The sequence below is a fragment of the Mustela nigripes genome, chromosome 7 (genome assembly GCF_022355385.1).
Source record: "Mustela nigripes isolate SB6536 chromosome 7, MUSNIG.SB6536, whole genome shotgun sequence".
Lineage (NCBI taxonomy): Eukaryota > Metazoa > Chordata > Mammalia > Carnivora > Mustelidae > Mustela > Mustela nigripes.
Window position 1 is genome coordinate 127,345,240 of NC_081563.1, and position 15,373 is coordinate 127,360,612.

Below are 15,373 nucleotides of genomic sequence, written 5' to 3' on the forward strand. Positions count from 1 at the left end.
CGAGCGCAACCTGTTTTGCCCCGTCCAGGTTCGCTCGCACGTGAAAGCGGTGGGATTCTGCCACGTGCGTTCTGACGTGTGGGATCCAATCTAGCAAGGAGGCAGAACGGACAGGCCCAGTATCACCGGGGAGAGCTGCAGTGTCGGGGCCCAGTGGCCGTGAAGGGAAGGTCCTGTGATGTAACTTGGCTGGAGCCTCCCTGAGGTCTGTGAGTCCCGCAATATCCTTTAATGAGTTCCTTTCCTGCCAGATTACCTAGAGTGTTGTATGCAACTAAAACTCTGACCCCCTTTAAATTCATGGAAGCCCGGAGTGTCAGTCTCCCAGCTTCACAGAGAGAACAGTACCCACCCCGTGGACAGTGGCGGGGAGTCCGGAAAAGAGGGTCCCCGGAGGTCATTTCGTAAACTGACCTGACCGCGGTGTCGCAGTCATGGGGGGTCCCGTCTGAATCCCGACTCTGGTACTAACCTGTTGTGTCACCTTGGGGAAGTCACTTCCCTCATGCTGCCCTGTGCGGTTATCATGAAGACCAGAAGATGCCAGCATGGAAAACCTTCAGCCCACCCCAGGGACGGTGGAAGAAATGTGGTGACCTTTGCTTCCCCGGATGAAAGAAAATGCAGGGGGTGTCCCGATGTGCTCTGATATGAAAGCTTAAGTTTGGAAAACATTTCTATGTGTGAAACACAACTCTGATTAATGCCACTGGACGCCTGGGTGGGTCAATCCGTTAAGCGTCTGCCTTTATACCTCAGGTCATGATCTCGGGGTCCTGGGATCAACACCGGCATGGGGCTCCCTGTTCAATGGGGAGTCTGCTTCTCCCTCTCTGCTCCTTCCCCTACTCGTGCGCGTTCTCTCTCAATTTTTTTTTAAGAAAATGGCTAAAAGGGAAAGTTTTGTTATATAAATGTTTTACTACAATTTTTTTTAAAAAATAATGTAATATACCCCCAAATCACTGAATTACTTCAAATGGGTAGATTGTATGATATGTGAATTTTATCTCAATTAAGCTGTTAAAAAAGAATAACACCCACCTGGCTTGCCATCTGCTTTGGAGCACAATGGAACCCAGCCTCTTCCTCTCTCCCTCTCTGAGCCCATCAGCCCCACCCCCCACCTGGAATCCCTCGGCTCTGGCCCCAGGGGCCTGCCTTCTCTTCCTGGAAGATGCTGGGTCCCCACCTCAGGCCTCTTACATTCGTTCTTCCAGCGGGGACATTCTTCCAACCAGGTTAATGGCTCTCGGGTCTGACTGCCCAGTAGGATCACCTGAGAAACTTTGAAAGGACAGAAGCCCAAACCCGAGCCCAGAGAGTGGGATGTCATTATTTGGGAAAAGCAGGTAGGGTCTCAGCATTTACCTGTTTGTTATCACAAAAAAAAAAAAAAAAGAAAGAAAGAAAAAAAACCTTCCCGGGTGCTTCTAACGTTCCGCGGAGAATAACCAAGAATACCAATCACAGCTCGGTTCACCTTCCTTCCGGTTTCTGCTCAGGGACCAGCTCCTTTGAGAGGCCGTCCCCAAACACACCATCAACCTCCCTTCCACGCCCCATTTACTTACCTTCAACATTATCTGTCCCACCTAGGATCATGTTATCTGCATAGTTGACTGCTTCCCGTGGGGAATGTCAGATGAGGACAGAGGCTGCACCTGTTTTGCAAGTACTGTGTCCTCAGTGCTTAGTCCAGAGTGCTCGGTAAGCATCTGTCACCTGAATGATCGGCTTTGGCCCACCTCTCTGTCCCCCGTGGTCCAGCTGCGGCTCTGGGGCTGCAGTTCTAGGCAAGGGCCACCAGGTGGCGAGAGTGCCCGATCGCGTTATGGTCCTCCGCAGCCGCAGCCAGTCCTGCCCGACACCAGGCCATCCTTAAAACGTAAGGAAGACCATGGCAAACCCCTCTGTGTCCTTCCTCTTCTCGTTCGTCGATCCAGACTCTTCAGGCATCTGAAAATACTCGACCGGGACTAGCGCCAGCGAGGAAGTCTCCGCACCCTGTCTGGAAGCTTGGAGTTGTCCCTCTCTTGTCTGGTTTCTCACAGACCCTCTGGTGCAGCCCAGGACTCCCCCCACGGGACCCCCAACCCTATGGCCAGTGTTCGGGGACTATCTGAGGACCCACTCCTGGGGGCTGTGACGTGCACTGTCCTCTTGCAACCCAGGGTGATGGACCCACAGGGCAATGAAGAGGTGTTGGAGATAGCCCCAGACCTCAGGATAAGTAAAAAAAAGCCACGAGACAGGAGGGTGTGTGTCAAATGCTGCTGGTTATGTTCCAAAAAGAGAGAAAAAACTGCCTCCCCACAGGGATCTATAAATGCACAGACTGAAGGGTGCCTAGGAGAGGGACCAGGGAGAGCCAGGGGGCTGGGAGCACACACGTCTTTCCAAATAGGAGGCACGGACCTAGTCAAATATATAGTATGATTCAACATTTTTTAAAAACCACCACTTTCTCTTCACCACCATCACTTCCTTCCGTAGGAGACTGCAGCTGAGACCTGGGTGCAGGGTCGGGGTGCTGGGGAACCTCACAGTGAGAAAGGCTCAGAGGTTGCCCCTGCTTAAATGCAGCCCCACCCAGAAACAGTGCATCCTTCCAAGCCCTGGCAACACAGCTCACCTGTGAGTGGGACACACAAGATGGAAGTCATAAATATGTATTAACTTTGCTCAAGGATATGAAAACTAGTAAGAGGCTGGGACAGAGGACAATGAGTGGGGGGAGAGGGGAGTGGCTGCTTCAGAGGTGACACCTCAAAGGCAATCCCAGATGCCAGCCACAGAAGGGTGTGCCAGGCCAAGGGCACAGCAAGTACAAGGGCCCTGGGGCCGGATAGGGGCCGGTTTGCTGGAGCTGAAGAAACGGGATACTGTGGTCCAGATTACCACCTCAGCCTCATTCTCTAAGGTAGGGCTGTGTCCACTGCCCCTCTGTGGTCTTCAGATGAGACAGCAAGGGGCACATACATGCCCAATTAAAGGAAGCTGAGGGGCACCTGGGTGGCTCAGTGGGTTAAGCCTCTGCCTTCCGCTCAGGTCATGATCTCGGAGGTCTAGGATCCAGCCCCGCATCGGGCTCTCTGCTCACCAGGGAGCCTGCTTCCCCCTCTCTCTCTGCCTGCCTACTTGTGCTCTCTGTGTCAAATAAATAAATAAAATCTTTAAAAAAAAAAAAAAAGAAAGAAAGAAAGAAAAAAAGGAAGAAAGCTCAAAAAATTTCTAACCCAAAAAAAGATGATGGCCTATTTGCTAGAAAAAGCATTCAGTAGCAGTCCAATTAGAATTTCACCAGCTCCATGGCCTTGAGCTAGTTACTTCTTTGGGCCTGTTTCTATAAGAGCCCCTGGCAACTCCCATCAAGGTGGCCCATACTCTCCACATGAATATCAGGGACCACTGACCCTACATGCCGTGCCCTCCCCACCTCCACTCCTCCCAGCCATACCAGCCACCCTGCAGGCCATCAAGCATGTCAAGTTTGCAGTGAATACCCCAGGGCCTTTATACCTGCTGGTTCCGGTCTAGGATGCTCACCCACTCCAGGTCCCCACAGCCAGCTCTTCATCCAGGTCTCAGGTCAAACCCCCAGCATGGGTTCTAGTGAGAGAAGTTACCTTCAGCCCTTGGTGTTATTTTAAAATATGCCCATTTTTGGTTCGATCCTGGGTTTTAGCACCATAAATAAATTGAATTAATTAATTATTAATTAAAAAATAAAGTATCCCCATTTTGTTCCTTTCCCAGCAGTGGTCAGCAAATGGCCTACGGCCCATCCTCTGCTTTTTGTAAGGCCCATGAGCTGAGCATGTAGTATTTACATTTTCAAGTGACTGATAAAAAAATCAAAATGTTTTGTGACCCCACAGAAGCCAAATGACCAGGGAGGGTGAACCCACGCCATATTAAGGTCGCATGCTGGCCACGCCATTCCCGAAAGCTCAGGCCCCAACCATCGCCATGGGAAGACTGTCCCCCTCCCCCTTCTCACTGTGCAAAGACCAACCAGGATTTCCCTTCTGGTTGGTGTGTCCCTGTCAACAGCTTCCAAGGAACAGGACTTCCTAGGAAAGGTGCCCATGGGCGGCCCCCATTATGTGCCCACCACCTGTTGAGATGTCCTTGACTTCCTGTGCTGGGTCGTGCAGACCTGACACGGCCATCCCAACCCGATGGAAAACTGCAAATTGGAGGACGACCAAGCCATTTTTCCAAAAACAGTTTAATTAAAAAAAGGTGAAGAATCTGAAAAAACCGGGGGGGGCGGGGGAGGGGCAGAACCCAAAAGAGCATAACGGTGCGAGTCCACTGGCTCAGTCACAAAGAAACGCCATCATCAAAAAAGATATTTAAGTTTAATACAAATTTTATACAAAGAAAATGTGAAAAAATACTTCCATATGCTAAAAGCAATTATGCTTCACAAATAAGGCCAGCTAGGCTATTTTTTTTTTTTTTTGACAACTGCAATTCACAAATGTTCTTTCTCTCTTTTTCTTCTAATACTCTGTGTAGTTCTTCTCTAATATGGGGAACTAGCTGGAAACTGTACACAGTTTGCATCCTCTTATCAACAACGAAGAGAAAGTAAACAGGACTAAAATGTACAACAGAATGTACTGGAATGATATCGTACAATTAATTTTCTCATATACATACATCACCTTTTGCTTTTGTTCAATGCTTTTTGTTTTACACAACATACAAAATGGTACTACAGTATGCGTAGTGTAACAGACAGCACGGCCGAGGTCTTGCTTTCTCTCACACTGCCTTTGTTTCATGCTTACATAAAAACGTAAAATTCCATTGTATAAATAATACATACATGCTCTTCATCCCAGACTCAAATGTCCTCTGCGTGCATCTGGCTTCTGAGTGATCGCTTCCAAGAAGCACAGCATCACTTACCAAGTATGTGTGAGTGTGTTTAAAAAGGAACCACAAAGCAAAGAAAAGGTTTCTCTTTGTTTCGGAGCTTACGACCCTCACGCTTTCTCCGTCCTCTCCTGCGGTGCAGCGGAATGGGGCTTGTTTCCGTCTTCTGGAAACAAGGACCTTTTTTCTTCCCTTTTAGGAGTAGTCATCATTGAAACCACACAAAATAAACTAGCTTCTCCAGGTGTCCTTCCGGTCCTGAGAGCTGGCGTCACCTAACACAGGAACGTAGGATCAGAAAAGGGCCAATGGCTTGATGGGATGTGCGCACAGCGGCACAGGACCTGTGCCCAACCCCTGGTCCCGATGCCCTGCGTACAGACGCCTGAACGCCAATGGCTCGTGTCCCCCCGTGGCACCCACGGATGAGGGCCTGTGTGCCACACGATCCTAGGACCCAGGCTCCATGCCGCGGTGACAGAGGAGCTGAACGACCATCCCTCCCTCCAACGTCCAAACATTCTTTTTGTTGTTGGGTTTATTGTTTTTTTAATTGTTGTTCTTTTTCCTTTTTTTTTTTTTTATAAGTTAAAGTCAATACAAATATAAAAAGGGGAAGGTACTCTAGGTTCAAGGACATCCACAAATTGTACATTATTTACACCTAAAGCATAGGTTTCGTGTGGGTCCAACAGTCCTTAGTCGATGCTAATGCCGGAGGCTATGTAGTGTAGGCGGCCCTGCGTGCCAAGGGCGAAGGCCAAGTCCGCGTGTCTGGCGCTCTCCAGTCTGAAGGTGGCTGCTCTCCTGTTTCACGTTTCTTTGCTGCTTCCTATTGCCCTGGTGTCTGGTTTTTTTTTCCTCCATGGCGTGGGTGGCTTATGTCGTGACTTGTCCCTAGTCCCAGAAGGTGTCCAGCCGAGACTCTTTCGGGAGGAGGCTCTTCGAGCTGGAGCTGGTGTTGTGCTCGGAGCGTGCGGCTCCTCGCTTCTCATCCCCGCTGCTCCAGCAACTGGACTTGCTGCTCCGGGAATGGTCTGTGGAAGAAAAGCAACAGAAGGGGACGTTGAGCATTCCCGCCAGCGGCCCCGAGGCACACCTGTCCCAGCCCCGAGCCTCCTCTGCGGGCTGCCGCTCTGCCCGCCCGCCCAGGCACCCCAGCCAGTGCCTCCGACCGCTCCCCAACGTTGGGGGAGTTGGGGGGGCGGTCTCCAGAGGACAAAGGTAGAACGATTTCGTGTTTTAGGATTCAACAGCGGATCAGAGAAACAGCAGGCTGTCACGCTGTGAACATCCAAGACTGGGGAGGGAGGGAGGTACGCAAGTGCCAAGGAGGGCAGGTCCCATGCCGCACCCGGAACCGTGAACCTGTATTACATGGGGGACCGACACCACCCACCCCGGGGATGCTTCTGCGTCCCAGCTCGGCTGCTGCGAAGTGGCACTGAAATCTGGCAACTGATTTACTTCCTCCTCTTAGTGGAGTTTCTTTAGTCAATTCATAGACAACTTGAGAAACAGACCTACAACCAAACCACCTGAAGGAGAGGACCACCAATGGCTAAGTCCGTCCAGAAACACAGACCCATGGACTCCCAGCAAGGACAGGCTGAGGGGTCACCGAAGGACACAGAACTAGAGATAAGACCTAGGACGGCTTCGAGGACGTGGGTACCACAGGAGCTCAACAGTGGTAGAGGAATCTAGAAGAGGTTAAAGCAAGAGCCAAATGAGGCCCCTGGAGGCTGTCGCGTAGCAAAGCTCAGCTTGGCCAGCATGGCCGACGGCGACAGAGCCATCAGCACACCGCGAAGACCCCGTCGCGCCCCGGATGGTCTGCCAAGTTCAGAGAGGCTGGGACGGAACTTTGATTTTAAACTTCCTGAGGTGGGATGATCTTTAACTGGAAGAAGCCAACGGTCAAGCTCAGAATGAGAAAGAGTGGGGAAGGGACCAGATCAGAGCCGGGGGTGACGCTTCTCACCGCCTGGTGAAGAGGAATGCGGGTGTCTGGTCATGCGTTCTGGTTTTGGAAGCTCAGTAATGAAGAGAACAACAAAAATCTCCAAAAGTGATGTGTTCAGTCAGGAGGGACGTCTTTTTAACCACCTGCATCAGTCTTGCCAGAAGAGGGGGGATTCGGGGAGACAGCACTGGGGTCAAGGGCAAGTCTTCCCAAGACTCCTGAATCCACCTCCTCTTAGCATTCGACCCTGTACGTGACACCCACCCGGGATGGTTCCGCAGGAAGGTCTACGGGGAGCGGTGCAGCCGGTCATCCGCCAACGTGAGAAAACCCTACAAGAACGCGGTCAGGCGTAGGCCCCTGCACCAAGGAGCCAGGCCAGCCAGGCCCGTGTCTCTGCTAAGGGGACACACGGCGATGGCGGGAACGGCCGATCGCTGCAGGGGAGAATCAGCGTTAACCCAGGGCCCTTTCTGAAAAAGAGCAAGGACGACCCCTTCTAGAAGCCAAACCATGCATTCTGGCTCTCGTTTCCTACTGCGGTTTTCTGTGGCCACGTGAGGCACAGCTAAGAAGTGCAAGAAGGCAAAAGAACAAGCCCCATCTATCTGAAGATACAAGACATATCCATGAAGAGAAATGAGCGCGCGCGCGCGCGCACACACACAACATGCACCGAGGCTTCTGCAGGCCCGGAACGCTTCCTGGCAGCTCTGGGGACACGGTCCTACTTCCCCTTGTGGGCCGGGCAGCTGGGGTGCAGGCTGCCCGGCTGTGGCACTCAGGGTGTTGGCAGGCTGCCTGCCACACCGTTGGGGACCGAAGAGCTGGTCCAGGCAGCCTCGGAGACCGTCCGGGAGCTCGGGAGCCCCGAATCCTACCACCGGCTACTTGTGTGCATCAAGATGCCGCCCGCTGTTCTCAGAACCGTAAGCTCTCTTATCAGCTCCCCTTCTCCAACCGGAGCCACACACAGGGGACTGGCACCCTTTCACTGTGCACACGGAGTTGCATGCAGGGTCCCTGGCCACCAGCGGTGTGACAGGCGGATAAGGTGCACAAGGACTGAAAAGCAACTCTATGAGCCACGAATTCGGAAGCAAGTCAAAGCACACCTCTCAGAACCACCAGCTCCGCACACAGCCTAATTCCACCAGGGAAACAGGGACCAGAACCATGCTGAGGCGGAGAGCATCCCCCGAGGGAGAGGATGACTGAAAGGGAATCACGACTCCTCTGACCACCTGCCGGAGGGTGGGAGGGTGAGGAAGGTGCCCTGGCCAGGACTGAGGAAGGGGCTACAGTCGAGGTATCGAGGGGCCAAATCCACGATGACGGGACCCTAAAAAATTACATCTGAAACCGAAGAGCCAAAAAAAATCAATGATATGAAAGGGCTTTCCGAGTCCATGAGGGTCATGGGGTCGAGCGAAGAGCTTGGTGTGGAAGAACTGAAGGTCGGACAAAAGGACAAAACAAACTCCAGGAGAAGGAACAAGTGCGCCCGAACGGGCACGTAATCCTGGCAGCCCCAGCACCTCCTCGGCCAGAAACGGCAAGCTCGGGACGGTGGGAACCCAGCCTTGAGGTCTCCAGCTCCGCCGCCAGCCACGGTCACAGACAGATGCACCTGTTCTGGACAATGAAGATGGGAGGTCACAGCGGAGCAGAGGACAGCCACCGAGGGAGGGGACAACAGACTCCATCTCCAGTTGACAGAACCAGAACTAAAGAATGCACATTGTATCTGACCCAGGGCACCCCTAGAGCATGTAAACAGTGACACAGGTCACCAGGGAGGAGGGGGAACAGAGAGGTCATCGATGAGCCCAACTCTCATCTTCTAAAGCCAGAAGTCAAAAAGAAATGTGGAAAACGAACATCCAGAAACAAACGGACAAGGAAAGACATTATTTGTACATAAGGAGGTAAGTACCAGGAGTATCAGTGGGGACTGGGCCTAGGAACGGTCCTCCTCTGTACAATTTTATTTTCTCTAACTACATGCATGTTTTGCTTTAAAATCTCAAAATTAAAATTTGACAAGCAAGCAGCAAGGAAGAGCATTCTCCCTCCTCCTCACCCGCCCAGCACCAGGAGCCACTTGGAGCTCAGGAGCCCCCAGTAGGTTTCAGAGCCCACTCCCTCCCCTCGGCGAGACTCCACCGCACAGCCACCGCCCCCGATGGCAAAAGCCAGCAGAAGTTAAATGCGAAATACAAGGAATTCAAAGGGGAAGCAAACAAGCCCGTCTTTCCGCTTTTGCACGATCTCCAGCACAAACCGTTTTGTGGGAAATAGAGGAAAATGGTAAGATGCCAACTCTGTTGTCCTGACAAGGCCTCTGGGCACCTCCCACGCATGTCCCTCCCGATCATGTTCCTGGATGTCACAGAAACACTGCCTGAAAATACTCTGCTTCCTCCAGTCTCTAACAGTGAACTCTGGGGTGCTACCCCACCCTGCTAATATGCCTCCCGTGCAGCCTCGTCCCCCGTCCCAAACATGGATGTCTCCCGAGTGAGGGCCCAGATGTACCTCTTTCTTTACCCAAGACCTGCCAAGAAGATCCCTTCTGCTGTGGGGATCCTGGGACTCTGACCAATCTCGTCCTTGTGAGACAAGGTCTCAAAACACCGTTTAGAATTAAGACGTCCACAGTGATTCATGGCTCAGAAGTCAATGGTGACTGCACTGGGACAGAAACCGCACGGCGTGAGCCCAGCAGTATGTGAGAAAGCGAGAGAGAAAGGCTGGAACAAGTCTTAGACATCGACCTGGACTGGGGACAGAGACAGGTTGTGGTAGCCACTAGCCACATGATGCTATTTAAACAAAGTAAAAGAAAATGTTAACTGCTATTCCTCAATCTTCTCGGCCACAGTTCAAAGGTCCAACAGCCAGATGTACAAGCGGCTCCCGGGGGACAGCACAGGTGGAGAACGAGGCCATCTCTGCAGAATGTTCTAGGGGACAGCACTGCTCTAGGGGGAGACCCAGGGTGTCAAGGAAGGGACCTAGAAGTACAGGAGGCTATTTAAATGCCATGGGAGGAGGTGCCTGGGTGGTTCAGTCGGTTAGGCGCCCAACTCAGTTTCAGCTCAGGTCATGATCTTAGGGTTGTGAGATCAAGCTCCACGCTCAACAAGGAGTCGGCTTGGGGACTCTCTCTCCCTCTGCCTCCACCCCTCCCCACACTCATGCGCACGTTTTCTCTCAAATAAATAAATCTTTAAAACTAAATAGACAAGGGGCACTTGGGTGGCTCAGTCATTCAGCATCTGCCTTCGGCTCAGGTCATGAACTCAGGGTCCTGGGACTGAGGCCCTCGTCAGGCTCCCTGCTCTGCGGGAAGCCTGCTTCTCCCTCTCCCACTCCCTCTGCTTGTGTTCCCTCTCTCGCTGTCAAATAATAAAAATCTTCTTTAAAAAAATAAAAACAGACAGACAGCTGACAGCCACGGAAAGGAAGCAACTGAAAGTAACACATCTGGCTATGAGAGGACAGGGACGGAGGGAAAGGCCAGCGCAGCTGCAGGAAGGTTCACAGGCTGGGGGGCTAGACGGCGAGGCCGCGCCTGGCTGGGCTCCTCTGAAGGGACAGGCAAGGCCAAGTGCTGTCCATGACATGGAGGGAGAGCGGAACAGGGGCTGCTACCCAAGGAATCTGGTCAGGTGAGCAGGCCGATGAAAACGTCTGCTTCTGAGGTCAGTGGTCAAGATGCATGTGTGGGGGTGTGTGTGGGGGTGTGTGTGGGTGTGCGTGCACGTGTGAGTGTGCATGGTGGAGCGAGCGTGTCCTCCTGCACAACCTTCTCCGGCTGAGCTCTGAAGCTTGCGTGCAGACGAGAAAAAGCAAGACGGCCGGCCGGGGTCTGTCCAACGTGGGTTTCTGCCAGACAGACACTGCGAAAACCAGAAGGCCTGGGAGGCGGGGTTACAGGGTGCTGCTGGGAGCAGCCACGGAAACGAAGGAAGGAAAGAGGGAAGTGACGAAAGGAAAGAGCAAGGAGGTCCAGAAGCAGGGGCAGAGGGGAGAGGCCACACCCACCGGAGGTCCGGAAGCGGGGCCGGAGGGGAGAGGCCACACCCACCGCCGACCGTCCCCACACACCAGCGCCTTAGCAGTTGGGCTATACGAAATTGCTCACATTCGACCCTTTCTGACTCACAGTTTCATACGGGCCAACCTAAGCATTCAGAGCACCGAGGTGGCCTCACCCAGGGGACTGGACTGAAGTCCTGGCCGTGATCGTCACTCACGGGGTTACTCGTGCATGTGACTCCACCTCTCACGGCCTCACCGTCCTCACCTGCTTAACGGAAATAGGTACGTCTCTCCCAGAAGCTGGGAATAAACGCGCTAAGGTGTCTGTGTCACACTCTTCCGTAAGCATCAATTAAGCGCCCCTCTGACGTCCCCGGTAGCTCTAGGAGACGGGAGCTGTCGGCTTTATTCCTCCTACAACCTACGTTCTCAGGGAGAATTCTAGATCCTGCCCTCCCTCCCCCTTCCCACCATCCTGTCACCGGACTCCTCGGGGATAATTCTCTGCCCGCTCTCTGCCCCCACCCACCCAGGACCCAAATCACCAGCACCTCCTGGGGCGAACCCTCCTCTCCTCCCACTCGAGACAGCCATGTGCTTCAGGTCAGGGGTCCGCCAACACGCCCAGGACCAAATCCACCCAACACCTGAGTTTTCTAATACAGATTTTCCTTGGCACACAGCCACACTCATGGGTACCTCGGGGACCGCTCATCTTATCCATGTCCGCCTTCACAGATCTGACACAGACCACCGGGCCCACAAAGCCTAAAATACGCACTCGCTGACCCTTTAGGGAAAGTTGGCCAACCCCTGGGCTGGGTAATACCTCGTGTCACCTCAGACGTGGAATGTGACCGTCCCCCAACCACGGTCCTCCGCACTGCACCGGGTTCCGGACAGCAGCCAATGTCCCCAGTGGCGCGTTGAGCCCACGTCCCCGCTCCAAAACCCCAGCAGCGCCCCCCTTCTGAAGCGATGCTCCCCGACCCTGCCCTTTCGCACACCACCGGCACAATTCCCACACAGCCACAGTAACCCTAACATACTGCCCAGTCCGTGTTTTTCTTTTTAGCTCACTTTAAACGTCAACGAATTTTAAATCATGACCTACATCACCAACAGCAAATCAACAATACGTGCCACAGAAAGAAGGCAGCTCGACAAATAAACATAACGAAAACCACACTGTAGTACGCAGGTCGAGGTAGACACCACGTCTGCTCTGCAAGGATCAGAGAGGTGCGAAAGGCATCGTAGCACGAAACTGAACTGTTCTTGGAATTTGGTCAGAGGACTAGAGGGAAGGAAGCAGGGCATGATCTCGACAGGCGGTTCAATGTGATTTAATCCCAACTTCACCTTCTCCCTAAAATCGGCTTGGGCCACTCCCTCTCACCCCCTTCCCTCAACCTGAATCCCACTCCCCAGCTACGGATGCTAACAACGGCCGTCACCTCCTCCTCGGCGCACTGAGTACACAGAAGGGAAGTAACGTGTGCTTTTCTGCTAAAAAGAACCATCCAGCAGACAGAAAGATCCTGGAGCTAAGGGACGCTGAATAAAGCGAATTGTCCTCAATGGGGACACCTTCTGCGAATCCTCTGGAATCACCCAAAACTGGTTTAGTTGGGAAGGGACAGGAAAAGAGACCCTTCGGGCTAGAATGGAGGACAGCTCAAACCCCACAAAAGAGGAAAAATTTCTACAGAAAGATCAAACACCTAAAAATTTCCTTTAAGGTCTCACCTGCCCTCGCCCACCCAACGCAGGAGGTGAGACCTCAGGAATAGAGTTCCAGGTGATTTCGCTCACTGGGGTCATTTCCCTGAGGGCAGAAGAAATGCCCAACCCCACCCCAAGTCAGCAAGAGAACCCTCGTTTCAAATTAAGTTTTATGGGGAACCCCAAAAATAAAGCAAACCCAGGGTAACAACTGATCAGTTTGGAGAGGGGCCTGAAAGCTGCCTTGCCCGGCCATTCCCTCACCCCAACCCCAACGACCTGCCCAGGGCACCCCCAAAGATCCCTAAGGATCCACAGTGGTTGGAAAACCACTGCCATAAACCCTTAAAGTTTTCCCTGAGAAAATGGCTTCCCCTCTGCCCGGGAGGAATGGTGAGAGCACAGTTCACCCACCAGGGGGCAACATACCAGAGCCTTGGTTGGAGCCTAAGAGAATGGAGGAGGGCGTCTCCCTGGAGCCAGAAAGGTCGAGGGTCTAAAAATACAAAAAGAGAGAGATGGACACAAGGCACGGGGGCCAATGTAGCCCCCCAGGGAAGCCTAGGGATCCATGGGGGTGCTCATCACCGCCCCCAAGGCACCTGTGTGCCCTCTGCCTGGCAAGCTCAGGCAGGGGAGGCCAGGTCAGCTGGGGCGGCCCTATACCTGTGCTCGGTCTCCCAGAATGAACAGGCTGGAACACAGTATCGGGGTGGCCCTTCCTCAATTCTACAGCCTTAGCTTCTAGAACATTCACTGACCTACCTACCCTCCAGAGTTTGGCCCATGTCTAAAAAGGTGGTGCATTGCTTGAAAAGGATTCTCCGCATCCATTTATTTCACATTAACCCCTTCCCAGGCAATATTATCAATGAAATCAAAGGGTTTGGGAGGATGGCATAAAGACTTGTTCTTTTCCTAATACACATCGAAATAAATACATAATGCTACAAATGTAAAAACGTTATCAAGGTGCCACCAAAAGTAACTGTTGCGTACAACCCATGTGACATCCAACACACGCTGGGAGCTAGGAGGTGCAACTTTTGCTCTCCAATATGGCAGCGACCGGCCTGATGTGACTATTTATATTTCAATTAATTAAAATTAAAACTGAAAGTGCAAGTCTTTGCTTATACCAGCCAGGGAGCAAATGCCCCCGGCGGCTGGCGGATCCAACGCTGGGCAGAGGAGACACAGAACACTCCCATCACTGCAGAAGGTTCTACTGGACAACGCTGTTGTGAACTGTGAGAGTCCCGGAAAGCAGCTGCCAGGTCACAAGAATGTCCACTCGGGCTCGACGTCCCTCGGCCCCGGCCCGCACGCCCACTGGTGAAAAGCAGCTAATAAGACTGCGCCCTCCCCCCACAAGCAGCAGCCTGCCTGCCTTGACCATGTGCAGACACGCCTCCTACCACGTGGGACTTGCAGAGGTGGCAGGCATGGGGACGGGTGCGCAGACCCCGCGCGGCCCCAAGTGTTGGTGTCACTGACCCAAGGCGAGTGGCTACTCACCGACCCGCTGTCCTTGCTTTTCTCCGCTGGCGCCTCCTTTTCTTTCGAGGTGCTGGCTGTTTCCGTAGGGGCAGCCTGAGTGCTGGAAGAGCTCCCCTGCGATGGCTTGTTTAGTGTCTCTGAGTTCACCTCGGCATCTGCTTCCTGCTGAGGGGCCGTAGCTGCGGGGGGTAAAGAAGAGAGAAGCCATGGGTGAGCCGAGTGCCACGGCTTCCAGATCGGCAGGAAGCCCCACTCTGCGTGAGGCCCAGAAGGACTCTGACCCACCACCCACCATCCGAACAGAGGCAGCTTCTGTGCAGCCCCACCCAGGGGCTCTTCATAGTTTTCCAGAAGCTGAATTCCAGACTTAGTGTGAAGATGTGCTCATTTTTAACAGCTCATTAATTCAAGTTTTATTGAGTCATCCTGGAGACAAAAGCATCGTGGCAGAGCAGATGAAGCCCGTGAGCAGAGGCAGCTGTGACGGCTGACCCAGCCTCACTCGTTCCGCAATTTCTCATTTCACACCTATTCTAGCCCCTGGATTTGCTTCCTTCTAAAGCAAGGCAGTGAAGTCCACGTGACCCAAAAAAAACCAACTCAGTGTCTAAGGCAGAGAGTATCTGGCTGGAGAGGGCAGAAGCTGGGAGCATCTGAGAGCAGCTCAGAAAGACGGACATTATAATGCCACAAAGGAAGGAAAACTGAAGGACATTATGGGCATCTTGTCAGAGTAACAACAAAAGGGTCATCAGACACATACATTCCAGAGCTTAGGAGAATCTAACTTCACTGTACGAAGAAACATAAAGTAGCCATTAAGAAGACATCTCCCGGGGCGCCTGGGTGGCTCAGTGGGTTAAGCCGCTGCCTTTGGCTCAGGTCATGATCTCAGGGTACTGGGATCGAGCCCCACATGGGGCTCTCTGCTCAGTAGGGAGCTTGCTTCCCCCTCTCTCTCTGCCTGCCTCTCTGACTACTTGTGATATCTCTCTCTGTCAAATAAATTAATTAATAAAATCTTTAAAAAAAAAAAAAAAAAAGACATATCCCTGAAGGTAAAAGGATCTGACAATGTATGGTTCAATATGGCCTTTTGAAATTTAACAAAAGAGAACATCTGTCTAGAGTAGGAGCGGCCATACTAGCGCTACTTAATTTTGTCAATAAAGTTTTATTGGAACACAGCCACGCCCACCATTTAACACACTGTCTAGGACTGCCGTCTCCCCAGATCAGCACAAT

General features: G+C 52.6%; 1 protein-coding gene and 1 long non-coding RNA gene across 13 annotated transcripts in view; one reads left to right on the top strand and one right to left on the bottom strand.

The window, feature by feature from the left end:
• Nucleotides 1-15: 15 nt before the first annotated feature.
• On the top strand, nt 16-3,642 carry LOC132022777 (uncharacterized). Its single transcript, XR_009405704.1, has 3 exons — nt 16-205; nt 1,600-1,710; nt 1,947-3,642. It is a non-coding gene; the product is annotated as an uncharacterized LOC132022777 (long non-coding RNA).
• Nucleotides 3,643-4,348: 706 nt separating this feature from the next.
• The window catches only part of ZMYND8 (zinc finger MYND-type containing 8), a 124,705-nt gene continuing 113,680 nt past the window's right edge, over nt 4,349-15,373 (bottom strand). For 10 of the 12 annotated variants that reach the window (XM_059407171.1, XM_059407162.1, XM_059407173.1 and 7 more), the window contains 3 exons: nt 14,147-14,307; nt 13,058-13,124; nt 5,703-5,927 (listed from right to left, as the gene is read on the bottom strand). In XM_059407171.1, coding sequence (XP_059263154.1) covers nt 5,788-5,927; nt 13,058-13,124; nt 14,147-14,307 — 368 coding nt within the window. In that variant the 3' untranslated portion in view covers nt 5,703-5,787. Of the gene's footprint in view, nt 5,928-13,057; nt 13,125-14,146; nt 14,308-15,373 lie in introns of all 12 variants that reach the window. The other 2 variants (XM_059407172.1, XM_059407164.1) reach the window with 1 other exon arrangement.